Raw genomic sequence first — 12,896 nt, 5'->3', positions numbered from 1 at the left:
ACCACTGCATTTAAAGGCAGGAAATGCTGGTGCGGGTGTGTTGGGGTCAGGGCATGGAGCAAATTCTCACAACCTTCTCCCTTTCTGTAAGAAAGAAAATCTTCCCCAGAAGCAACTTCTGCAGATTCGCTTTTCTGTCTTATTGGCCAGAAAGGAGCCACGTGCCCACCTGTACATCAGGGACCGGTCTGACCTTCCCTGAGATGAAGCCATTCTCACCTAATAGATACCTGGACAAACAGAGGTTCTGTCCAGAAGGAATAAAGAGTGTGGCTCTGGGTAGGCAACAGACAGTGCCCGGCACAATCTCTATCATTTACAGGCTGATGACTAGAAAAGTCGCTTAGCATCTCTGAGACTCAGCTTCCTCATCTGTAAAACGGGTCCATCTTACAGATGAGGACACCGAGGCTCAGAGAGGCGCGGTGAGGGGGTCCCTCATCATGTAGCTGGTAAGCAAGGAGACGTGGGATGGGAAGCCATCAAGATTCCGATTAGACAAGTGACATAAACTGGCTTTACAAGGGTGCCTCTGGCTGCTTTATAAGGAAGAACGTTTTGGGGGGTCAATGGGCAGGGCAGAAACAGTGGGGAGCAGTGGGGGAAACCATTGATTGCAGCAGAGTGCAGGGGGGGGGGAAAGGGGCTCCAGGGTGGTAGCTGTGGGCTTTCTCATCCCAGTAGCTTCTTTGGGACCCAGCACAGAGCCAGACAGAGCCGGGGTGTGGAATAAATACCCAGTGAATGAAGGCGTGAGGAAGGGAGAGAGCGCCTGACAAAATTCGGGCAGGAGGGAACCAGACATCCCACGTCTTTGCTGACTGTAGCCTGGGTGATTTGCACGGTGCCTGCCGCACGGGGATGCTTCGGTGTTGGGCGGATAAGTGAGCCAAGTTCGAGGTAGGGAGATAGGACGAAAAGAGGAAGAAGAAGAGAAAGGAGGGCGAGAGAGGGAAGGGAGAGAGAAAAGGAAGTGGAGGAGGAGAATGGAAGGGGAAGGAAGCGCCCCTGCATGGATAACGACGGTAACTTGGCGACCTCTGCTGGCCAGGACGGCCACTCGTCTGGGCTCAGGAAAGGGGAATTGGGTCCTTTGGAGTTGTGGCACTCTGAATTCAGGACTCAAGGAGGAGATTCCCAGGGCCCTGTCAGCTGGGCTCCCACAGCCGGGGGTTCCAGCGGTCAGTGGCAGCCGGGTGAGGAACAGGATGAGGTGAGAGAGCCTCTTACCAGGGCACTAATTCGAGGCGGCACCTAAAAACCCAGGAATCAAGACAAACATTTTAATGCAGTATCTTAAAAAATCAACTTGGCAAACGACGGCCCACAAGCTGCCCGCCTGGTTCTGCAAACAAACTGGATTGGAACCAGGATCAGGATTCGGGTTTCCTTTCTCGGTCACAGCCGCGATTACGTGTGCATCCCTTCACTAGTGCAGGGGTGCACGGGTCCCCTCGGCCGGCACATGCGGCGAGCGTGCTCAGCTCCCCTAACGAGAACACTGAGGAAGCATTCACTATGCCCAACGTGGGTGGCTCCATGCTGTGGCCCGCAGTCACAAGAGCTCTTTAAAAAAAAAAACTTTTTTTTTAATGTTTATTCACTTTTTGAGAAAGAGAAACAGAGTGCGAGCGGGAGAGGGGCAGAGAGAGAGGGAGACACAGGATCCGAAGCAGGCTCCAGGCTCCGAGCTGTCAGCACCCAGCCCAACACGGGGCTCGAACTCGCAAACCGTGAGATCACGACCTGAGCCGGAGTCAGATGCTTAACAGACTGAGCCACCTAGGCGCCCCACAAGAGCTCTTTTAAATGTTCTGGAAGATGTGGGCGTGTGTCCTCTTCAGTGTTGGACACATCTCAGTATCACATCACATTTCCCCGGCTCTGCTACTCACTAGCTGCGTGGCCCTTGGGCAAGGCTCCATTTCTCTGTGCCTCAATTGCCTCCTCTGCAAAATAGGTTGATGCACGCAAAGAACTTAGTAACCACTCAGTAGCGAACGGCTGTTGTTAAAAGTGGAGGTTTGAATCCCAGCCCTGCAACTTGTGTGACCCTAAGACATGATAGTTTGCATTGCGAAGCGTCTTTCCTCGTCTGTAAAATGAGGTTTATAAGCCGCATCTGGGAAGGTTCCAGATGGAATTCACACAGAGCTGCCAGTGCCATTGGCTCACCGCTGCAGAGGGCCAGCTGTCCCCACGTGGACTTTGAGGGATCTGGAACTGCAGAGGATTGCTCGGTCCTTTGTGAGATGCTGAATGAGGGGCGGAATCCACCGCTCGCCTGGGACTGTGCGATAATCCCTTGTTTCCCATCCCGAGCCAGGGCCTGAGTACATAGATTGGACAGTTCTCCCGGGAACATGTGTGGCTGCTCCAGGACCCCCCTCGCCCTCGATGCCTGCAAACGTCATGGTAGCCTCCCTAACGCTGCCGCCTCCGCCGTGCTGGCCACCGTGTCACACGCACCAACGGGCCCGAGCGGATCGCTGCACGCTCGCCAAGGCCTCTGCCCCAGGCTGCCACTGTCGCAGACCCGGCCAGTTGCAAAGGCTTTTCCCTTCCCCTCCAGCCCCCCTTTACCGCCTTTTCTCCCGATGTGATCCCTTGAAAACGTAAATGAGATGTGTTCCTGTTTAAAACCGCCAGTCGAGCTCGAGCTCGTGACAAGGCCCCGAGCTGGTCCTCACCCACCTCTCTGATCTCACTTCCCGCTCTTCCTCTGCTCTGCTCGCTGCGAACTGGCCACCCTGGCCTTGCTGCCCAGGGATGCCCCTCCTTTACCAACTTCGTCCCTCATGGGTCTCTGCCTGGGACACGCTCCCCCACCTCCCGGTTCTTTTTTGTTTTAATTAAGAAAAAAATAAGTTGAGACAGAACGCGAGCAGGGGAGGGGCAGAGAGAGAGGGAGGCACAGAATCCGGGGGAGGCTCCAGGCTCTGAGCTGTCAGCACAGAGCCCGACGTGGGGCTCAAACTCGTGAACCACCAGATCATGACCTGAGCCGAAGTCGGACGCTCAACCGACTGAGCCACCCAGGTGCCCCCGGCTCTCCTTCACATACCAGTTCTAATGTCACTGTTTCCTCGTTGAGTAAGGGCAGCCTCAGGTCCCCCTCTATCTCCAGGGCCCCGCACGCGGCGAGCTCTAGGTATTTCCTGACTTACTACCTGCACGTGTGTGCCCACCAGTCATTCTCACCCCGAGGCAGACAGCTCTCAGTCACGTTGACAGTATTCCTTGAAAACATCATTGCCCCTGGGGCCCTTGAAGTTCTTGGAAAATAACGTTATAGAAGGTCAAGATATATCAAAAGTGTATCCTTTCCAGCATCTCGTTTCCTAAAGCATCAGTGGAGGCCACACGGGCTTGGGAGCCAGGAAAAAGTCTCCCTTGCTACCTGTGACATCTTGGACACGTTCTCCATCGATACACTGGGGATGCTACCTTAGAGTTGTTTCAATTCCAATATGAACACTCCTGGGACAGTACCTTGACGAGTGATAACCAGGCAACGATATTCACTCTCCTGTCTACTGGTCACCAGTACCCAGGAAGGGAAGTTTTCATTCATTCCTGGGCATCTGCCACAGGCACAGGGCTGACTATGGTGAAGGAAACCCACAGTCCTGGACCCACGGAAATGCTCACTGCCCACGTACCCAGTAGCCAATGATACTGGGCACAGAGAAGGCACTCAAAGTACTTATTTGCTGGCTGGCGCAGACAAGGAGGAGAGGTACTTTATTATACCTCCCTCCCCGCAGACACACATCTCTGGGGAAGAGACTGAGGCTGGGAGGGGTTTTAAGTGCAAGCTAATTGGCGGTATTTTGCATCTTTGCTGCCCCTCCCCTTAAACCAGGCTTTATCAAACTAGTCATTTCTGGGTAAGTTCACCTCTTTTGTTCTACGTGCTTACTATCTGTGATATAAATCAACTCACTTTCTTTTACTAAAGGAACTTAAACTAAAAGGAACTTTAGATCAATCACTTGTCTTAGTCACAAGGTAATCATAGAAATACGGAGCAACAAAAACAAAAACAATGCTGCATAAAATCACATAAATTCCAGTTGCCTGAAAGCTATGAGCCTGCTTTTTTAAAACGAGACTAATTGGAGTTCAGCAGTATTTTTCATCTTTTTTTTGCTAAGACCCTCAAAAAAGAAATGTCTTACATCAAAACCCAGTAGATACCCTGGGTATCTGTACGTCTATACATACACTTGAAACAAGTTTTATTAAACAATACACGTAAGGCGCGCTGATATTTTCTATTCTATGATTCTACTTCATTTTTATTTTTTACGTTGATTTATTTTTGAGAGAGAGAGACAGCGCGCGCAGACAAGGCGCAGAGAGAGAGGGAGACCACCGAACTGGAAGCAGGCTCCAGGCTCTGAGCTGTCAGCACAGAGCCCGACGCGGGGCTCGAACTCACGAGCTGTGAGAGCATGACCTGAGCTCAAGTTGGACGCTTAACTGACTGAGCCACCCAGGCGCCCCTCTAGTTCATTTTTAAAATGCTGGCTGTATCCCATCATATTGGTTTCAGGGGGAATATGTCATGTACACGACAAAAAAACTGCCGGGTTAGCGGGTTGATAAAGATATCCGTCACCAACTGAGACTCTGTCCCCACATCACCCAAAAGACAGAAGAGTAATGTTCTCATCACGTGGTTCAACGTTCTGCAATGCCATTGCCCAGGTACCTGACATATATGCGGCCTGGCCAAAGAGGAAGCCCGTTCTAGATTTCTTTTAAATACCCAATTCTGCCTAGAACTTGTCTTCTGTCCACAGTAAGCTGTTGAGAACAGCCGACCGCAGACGATAATGACACTGAACAAGCATGATCACAGACAGCACTTAAAAGGATCTCAATACCTTTATTTAGGTCTAATCTCATATTCGGAGCCTTCCTTCAAATTCCCTTTGACGCAAATGGCCAGCACGTCAGTACTTGTCAGACTCTTCTACCCGACCATGGACCTCTTTCTTCCTCTCAGGCGCACTTCATCTAACTTTTTTAGCACCGGCCTGGACTTTTTGGAGAAGGTGGAGTAGCTCTTCAGAAAGGCTTCAAATACAGCCTCGGTATTGGGGTGGGTACTGAGGAAGGCTTTCTCCAGCACGTAGAGGTCGACTCCTTTATCTTCTGGAAGTGCAGAAATGAAACTCAGCCCAAAGTCTATGAGCACGATGTTCAGCTGTCCCACGGGGGGTTTCAGCAGCATGTTCGAGGTGGTAAGATCACCATGAATGAGGTCTTCGTCGTGCATTCGAGCCAAAACCTGCCCAACCGTCTTGGCTAAGCCGAGGAGACTTTGGGGAGTTTTTTCGGTCTCCATAGTGGATTGAATATAATCTCGAACAGTCACTGAACCTTCAATCTCTTCCATGTATAAGCAGTTGGAGGCATAGTCTACGAAAAAGACAACGGGGGCAGATATCCCTGCAATCAAGATACAAATCGTTATTGGATGAGATTCTCTCTTCATGTTAAGCTTAATTTTCAAAGATTGAGCCAGACTTTTACAGTGCATATCTGCTTATTTCAGGGAAAAAAAAAAAAATTTAGGAATGCTGCAGAATAGTACAATTTAACTCATCTGGAAGTTTCCCTGGCTCATGCCCTGCAGGGTTGCGCCTTAAGCCGCCCCACAGCTAAGTTTAGTAGTGCCGAAACTCCCTCCTCCTTTCTACCCTTTAGGGCTGGATTGCATTTGTCATACTTACTCCCTAAAAACAAAACACAGACCTAGAAGGGTAAGCATCGCCCAGAGTTGTGCTACCTGACCAGGACACAAACAGGCCAAGCAGTGCGCTAGCCGAGAGATTCATCTTTGCGTTCGGAAAGGCCGGGTTCAAATCCTGGTTGCCTTCCTTTGCTAGTTGTATGACCTAAAAGTCACATCAATTCTCTCAGCCTCTGTTTCTGTTTCCGTAACGCGGGAACAATACCTCCAGTAATAAAAAGAATTCATTGAATTCGAGTTTCAATGAATATTTATTGAATGACAATTGGGCCCACCACACTTTTCTAGATACTGGAGACCTATCAGTGGGGATACAGCAGCGAACAAAGCAGCCAATCCCTGCTTCGTGGACCTTACATCCTAGAGCAGATGAAAACTGAAAATAGGAACACACAAATAGCTTCATCACATCCAAGCAAGGGCAAGAGATCTGTCTGCTTGTTGGCGACTGAATTTCCTCCAGCTCACCCAGCACCTAACAATGTCCTGGGGTAAAGCAGGTGCCTACCGAATATTAATAAAAGAAAGGATGTGTGAAACTGAAAAGCCAGTGTTTCTGAGTCAGAGGCTATGGGCTGGGAGCCTGGCTGGGTCACTCACTAGCTGTGCAACCTTGGGCAAGTTACTTCCCCCGCCTGAGCCTCAGTTTCTCACCTGAGGACAAGGGATATACCGTGGTGGACGATGGTGTTTTAATGAAAAAGTCAGTATACAAGTTCACGGAGTCTAAAATCTACTGAGCGCTATGTACCAATCACGCACTCAAACATACTTGACTCCCCTTTACAGGGGAGGAAACTGAGGCTGAGCGTAAATAATTTGTTGTAAGGCTACATGGGAAGCGGTCGTGTCGGTATTGGAACCCCGACAGCCTCCGCAGCGAGTTCGTACTTGTAATTACACCTGCTTCTTAAAAGTCACGAACGTAAAGATAATGATCGAACACGGAGACGAGACGGTGCACATGGGGAAACCGAGGCGCGGGGCAGTTAAACGGCGTGCTCGACGCCGAGCGACAGTTAGAGCCGGGAACTGAACCAGGAGCAACGGCTCCGGGACACGTGCTCGTCGCGGGTGCCAAGGCCAAAGAATAAAATGAACGAAGGCGGGGGGTGCGGGCGGGGGAGAAAGGCCGACACTTCCCAACTGAAGTTCACGCGGCGGGTGCAAAGAGAGAGACTGAGGCAAGACGAGGCGCAGCGGCCTCCCCGGGCCGGGCCGGCTCACCTGCGCGGCGGCAGCGGAGCAGCGCCCGGGCCTCCTGCACCGTCCGCCGCCGGCCGAGCCGCGCTTCCAGCGCCGGGTGCCGGTAGCCCTTGGGGAAGCGGTGCTTCACCACGGCCGCGCGGCCCTGGAAGCGGCCGCGGAACACGCGCGCCTCGGCGCCCTGCTTCACCAGCTCCAGGCCGCTCAAGAAGCGGCTGCTCCGCTCCCGGGCGGCGGCCAGCGCCGCGGCCTCCGGCGCCGGATCCTCGCTCTTCCCAGCGGCCGCGGCGCAGGCGGCCGCCATGACTGCGCCTCGGCGCCGCCGCTCGGAGCCCGTCGGCTCTCTCCGGAGACTGCCGGTGACGTCACCCCCTCCGGCCCGCTTCGGCCACCATTGCGCCGGCGCTTCCGCCTCTGGACGTGGCCCCGCCTCCCACGTCCTCGGCTGTCTCCGTAAACCCTCGGCGGCGCTCGGGAGGCAGCGCTTCGACCTCCCGGGCTCCGGCCTGCAGCGCGCGGAGAGCCGCCCGAGGGGTCGAGGCGGCCCCGCCTCCTGTTCGGGAGTCGACGAACTGCCTCCCGTTCTGCGGCTCTTTTCCGGAAATAGGATACCTACCGATTGTGTCCCCTCTTGGCTCTTCGGAGCGTGCTGGTTTGGGTGATAAATTATATGGTCACCCTGGTGGAGTGGAGGGTGGCGGCGAGTGGGTAGCGGTAAGATAGTAAATAAGGTAGTGAAGGGGCATCTGGGTGGCTCAGTGGGTTAAGCATCGGACTTCGGCTCAGTCGTGACTTCGGGGCTCCGGAGTTGGAGCCCCAGCGTCTGTGCTGACAGCTCAGAGCCTGGAGCCTGCTTCAGATTCTGTGTCTCCCTCTCTCTCTGCCCCTCCACCGCTGGTGCTGTGTCTCTCATAAATAAACATTAAAAAAAAAAAAAAAAAGTAAGACAGTTAAGAAGGCTTCTATGCAAAAAGAAGAAGGCTTCTGTGAACAGGTGACGTTTGAGCCCTGTGGATGGATGCCTGGAAGAAGAGCATTCTGGGCAGAGGGGACAGCAAGTGCAAAGGCCCCGGGGGAGAAGTGTGCTTGGCATGTTTGAGCAAGAGCAGGTTATTGAACCTTCTCTATGCTTTAGTTTCTCATCTACAAAATAAGATTGTGAATCATATCTATCACAGAGGGCTTTGTGAGGATTAAATGAGTCACTAGAGGTAAAACCCATGGGACTATTTCCAGGCACATAATAAGCATTCCATAGATTAAAGCTGTTATTATTTAGGGAGGACTTCATACAATAGCTATCAGGTTGACTCCCGGCATCCATTATTCAGAGGGAAGGGGCCTCCTGCTAGCATTGTGTCCCAGGGGCAACACCACACCCACCTTGAACTTTGGAAGACCCTCTGTTACTCCACGTCTTGGCTGCTCAAACACAGGAGCAAGGTGGTTTGTGTGGTTTCCAGCAAGAACCCTGACTTGTACCGCCACTGAATGCCTGTGTGTTTTGGTTATTGCGAGGGTCCAGGATCAGTCGCTATAACACAGTGACCTAAAAATAATGGCTTCATTATGAGAGAGCTTCCTTTCTTTCTTCTGTAAAAGTATCGATCGGTCATCCTCAATGGGTTGCTACCTTCTCTGAGCCTATCCCAGCTGTCCAGCACTCCAGCTGGCAAGAAGGAGGATGAGGGTGAGGACAGGCAGCTAAGAACTTGATCCAAAGTTCCACACGTCACTTCCACTCACATCCTATTGGCCAGAACGCAGTCACAGAGCCCCCGAAGCTGAAAAGGAAGCTGGAAGACATATTCTCTAGCAGGGCAGCCGTGAACTCAGCTAAAACTTGGGGAGATTATTACTAAAAGGAAGTAGGGGAGGAATTAGAACAGGGTGCAATTAGTAGACGGCCATAGGTTTGTGGGGTTTTTTTAATGCTTATTCGTTTTTGAGAGACAGAGTATGAGTGGGGGAGGGGCAGACACACACACACACACACACACACACACACACACACACACAGAATCTGAAGCAGGCTCCAGGCTCTGAACTGACAGCACAGAGCCCAACGCGGGACTTGAACTCAGGAACTGTGAGATCGTGACCTGAGCCTAAGTCTGACGCTTAACTGGCTGAGCCACCCAGGTGCCCCTAGACTGCCATAGTTTTGATATTTTAAGCTGAAAGTAGCAGATTGGTCAGCTAAATAGCTTACTCTGGGGAAACAATACGCTCATTTATTATCTGACGGAACAAAATTTTAGGAAGTAAGGGGTCCCAAGCGTCCTTCAGGCACTTTTTAATTTTAAGGACCCAAGGTCTTTCCATCTTTCTACCCTCGTGCCCTTCGCCAGCCTCAGCTTTGGTCCCTACACTTGTCATCTTATTGTCATAAGCTGCCCACCAAAGCTCTACACGTGATATGAAGACACAAACACATCTGTCTGAAGAAGAGAGGTGCTATGTCCTCTACGTCTTTATTTGGGGAAAAACCCTTCTCTGGACATCCCTCCTCTCACACCGGGCTTCCTCTACAGGACATTGGCCACGACTGGCCCACGTGCCTTTGCTGTAACTGCAGAGGATGTGGGAAAAGTAAGGATCTGGCATTTAAACAAATTTTTTTTACGTTTATTCATATTTGAGACAGAGCATGAGCCGGGGGGTGGGCAGAAAGAGAGGGAGACACAGAATCCGAAACAGGCTCCAGGCTCTGAGCTGTCACCACAGAGCCCGACGCGGGGCTCGAACTCACGGACCGCGAGATCATGACCTGAGCCGAAGTCGGACGCTCAACCGACTGAGCCACCCAGGCGCCCCAGGATCTGGCATTTTGGGCCTGGACAGACAGAGACCTGCTCTAGAAGCAAGGAGGAAGGGAGCTAGGCACAAATATTTCTCCGAGGTTCAGATTCATCATCCTCAGAACGAGGATAATTAGTTTTACTGTGGCAATTACTTATTAAGATTAAATAAGATGTTGCTTGTGAGGGTGTGGATGGCAGACAACGCTGCATATGTTCCTTTTCCTTCTCCCATCATCGGGACCCTGTTTGAAATACTGAAGAAAGGCCCTTTCGTCCAAGGGTTGCTATGGCACCAGCCCTCAGCTCTGCAGTCCATGCGCGCCGTTCACACACAGGGCGAGCCACCTTTTCAGACATCAGACCCTTTGTGTTGGCACAGTGTGGTTTCCAGCACCTTTCGTCAGCCCAGACTACTCAAAGCTCACCCGGAACAAATTCTATTTATAACGCCCGGTTTCCCAAGTTTGTGGCTTCATTATCATAATTGTTAGTGTCCACATAGCCATCTCCATGGTTACCAAATCTGTCTGAACCCCTCCTTTGGAAAATCCACTGTACAAACATATTTGCAAGTCCCAAGCTTGCTATGGTCAGACTGGTTCTGGCTCCTACGGTAGGAAAACCTAGCTTAAAGCCTTTCATCGGCTCCCTATTGTGTTTAGGATTAAAGACCCACGAGGTCCTGCGTGGGACCCTATGTCCTTCTTCCAGGCTCGTCTCCCACCACGTTCCCGTTTGCTCTCTGATCTTCAAACACATTTACTTGCTCTCCGTCCCTCATTCTTATCAGGTTCCCTCTTGCGACAGGGCCTTTGCACCTGCTGTTTCCTATGCCAGAAGTGCTCTTCCCTCCCTTTGTTGCCTCAGCCCATCCAGACATCTTTCCATGCTCAGCTCAAATGTCACTTCCTCAGGGAGGCCCTCTCTGACTTTTCAGAGCAGAGAAAATCCAACTTTTATGAGTTCTGGTGCCCCTTTTTTTGTATCGTCACAGACTTTCTTTTTTTGTTTGTTGGTGTGACTATTTCATTAGTGGCAGGATTTAGTTCCTCACAGGCTATTGCCTGGAGGCTACCCTCACCTTTTGCCATTTGGACCTCTCCACCGGGCAGCTTACATCGGAGAGAGTGAGTGAGACATCAGGAGAGGACGAACAAGATGGAAATTGCCATCTTTTATAACCTAATCTCTAAGATGACATTCATCACTTTTGCTGTCTAGGAAATGAATTAATAGGTCCTGCTCACCTTCAACGGAAGCCGTGTGTGAAGATGCTTGCCCAAAGGACCAATTAGATAATTTCCTTTCTCGTTTGGGGGAAACAAATGAAGAGGGATTCTCTATTCTCTAGGGGAGATAGAGGCCGGCAGCAAGCACGTACCCACCCTCATGACTTTAATGCAAGTCACAGAGATCAGCAGGGCTCCAGGTGTCGCTGTCCCAGGGACTCAGTCTCAGGAGTCAACGCAGGGCCACTTGGAGCCACCTACTGGTTGAAGCAGTCCCAAGCCCACTTAGATTTCAAGGGATGGAACAAAGAATTTTGGAGCCATGGTTCAAACTGCCCCAGGCATTATTATTTTCAGAACTGTACAAGGGTCCTCTGGCTCAGAAGGAGTTGTCGATGCTTCTTTTTTTGTTGAGATGGCTCTGTGTGTGTGTGTGTGTGTGTGTGTGTGTGTGTGCATGCACATGATCCCTGCTGGGTGAGAGTGTGGCTGTGGATGCCCGTGGACGAGTGTGTTTGTGTGAACACGCATTGAGAGTTTGGAGAAGCCCGTGGCCGTGTGAGTGCTGACCTTAGACGTGCATTTTTGCTCGAGAAGGAGCATTAGTGGGGTGTCCGCAGCCTGGCTCCTTTCCAGAGCTCCAAGCTCATATATGGAATTGCCTACCTATTTCCACATGGATGCCTAATGAGGACCTTAACAGTCACACGGCCAGAACCGAGCTCTGTCCCAAGCTGCTCCTCTCCCAGTCGGTGAGTCCTTCTTGAGTCTATCTGCCATCTTCCTACTTTCCTCCACTCCCTTAGTCCACATCAGCCTCTCTCTCACCTCCCACCAGCCTCCGTCACTCGGGTCCTCCTGTTTCTGCCATTGCTCCCCGTAACCCACTGGACCTCCCCGGTTCTTTCTGTGTCCGTTGGAATAAGATCCACATTCCCTCCCCTGACCTCCCAAGGCCTTACCCGATCTGGCCTTGGCCAGCCCCTCCCTTGGGCTCTATCTCCCTCCACTCTCCGCTCTCCCCACCTCCCCCTGTGCTCCAGACACGATGGCCTCACTTCTGTTCTTTATACTCCACAAGCTCCCTCCATGGAGGCCTTCGCCTTTGCTCTTCCTTTTGCCTGGTACCTAAGGTCTCAGCTCAGATATCCCCCCTAAGGGCAGCTGTCCCAGGCCCCCAGCTGGAACAGCCACCTGGGCCTGTACATCCAGCAGCCTGGTTTCCTTCCCTGCCCAGCCCTAATCACTGTTGGTGCATCTCTGGCTCCTGCAGTCATGCACTTCTCCTCTTCCCCCACGAGAAAGCAAACTCCACAAGAACACGCACACACACACACACACACACACACACACACACGACCTGTCTTGTTTGGGCACCTGGGTGGCTCAGTCAGTTAAGCGTCTGACTTTGGCTCATATCATGATCTCATGGCTGAACCCGGCATCAGCCTCTCTCCCTCTCTCTCTCTCTCTCTCTCTCTCTCTCTCTCTGTCATTCCCCGACTTGCTTGCGTGCACTCTCTCACTCTGTCAAAATAAATAAACTTTTTTTTTAAGTTACAAAAAAAAAAAATGTCTGTCTTGTTCTTCCAGCCCGCGGCTAAGGCCCACCACGGTGCCTGTGGGTACTTGGGAGGTGTCCCAACTGTCCCAACTGTCCAATGAAGGGTCAGGGAATCCAGGGAACGTCTGAGTGGCTGAATCAGGTATGTGAGTGTCCCGGTCCCAGTAGACACATGAGTGAGTGAGTGTGTGTGTGTGTATACACGCTGGAGAGGCCGGACTAGTAATGTGGGCTGCAGGGAGCACAGGGGAGAGGAGCATGTGGGGGTCCCCCACAACAGGGATGACAGTGGGCGGGAGCCAGGAGGAGCACAGTGGGTGGGGACCCCA

General features: G+C 51.8%; 1 protein-coding gene across 1 annotated transcript; it reads right to left on the bottom strand.

The window, feature by feature from the left end:
- Positions 1-4,863: 4,863 nt before the first annotated feature.
- TP53RK (TP53 regulating kinase) lies at positions 4,864-7,324 on the bottom strand. Its single transcript, XM_043553798.1, has 2 exons — positions 6,992-7,324; positions 4,864-5,460 (listed from the first exon to the last, which is right to left on the bottom strand). The coding sequence occupies exons 1-2, from the start codon at positions 7,272-7,274 to the stop codon at positions 4,982-4,984; spliced, it is 762 nt and encodes a 253-aa protein (XP_043409733.1). The 5' UTR covers positions 7,275-7,324; the 3' UTR covers positions 4,864-4,981.
- Between the last annotated feature and the right edge of the window lie 5,572 nt (positions 7,325-12,896).

Source organism: Prionailurus bengalensis, chromosome A3 (assembly GCF_016509475.1).
Source record: "Prionailurus bengalensis isolate Pbe53 chromosome A3, Fcat_Pben_1.1_paternal_pri, whole genome shotgun sequence".
Lineage (NCBI taxonomy): Eukaryota > Metazoa > Chordata > Mammalia > Carnivora > Felidae > Prionailurus > Prionailurus bengalensis.
This window is presented reverse-complemented; position numbering and strand designations above follow the sequence as displayed.

What these genes read in the sequence shown, in the direction of transcription:
- TP53RK (XM_043553798.1), bottom strand. Translation starts at nt 7,274, where the DNA reads ATGGCGGCCGCCTGCGCCGCGGCCGCTGGGAAGAGCGAGGATCCGGCG. An exon ending in GCTCCGCTGCCGCCGCGCAG is followed by an intron (nt 5,461 to 6,991) that starts GTGAGCCGGCCC and finishes TCTTGATTGCAG; the next exon opens with GGATATCTGCCCCCGTTGTC.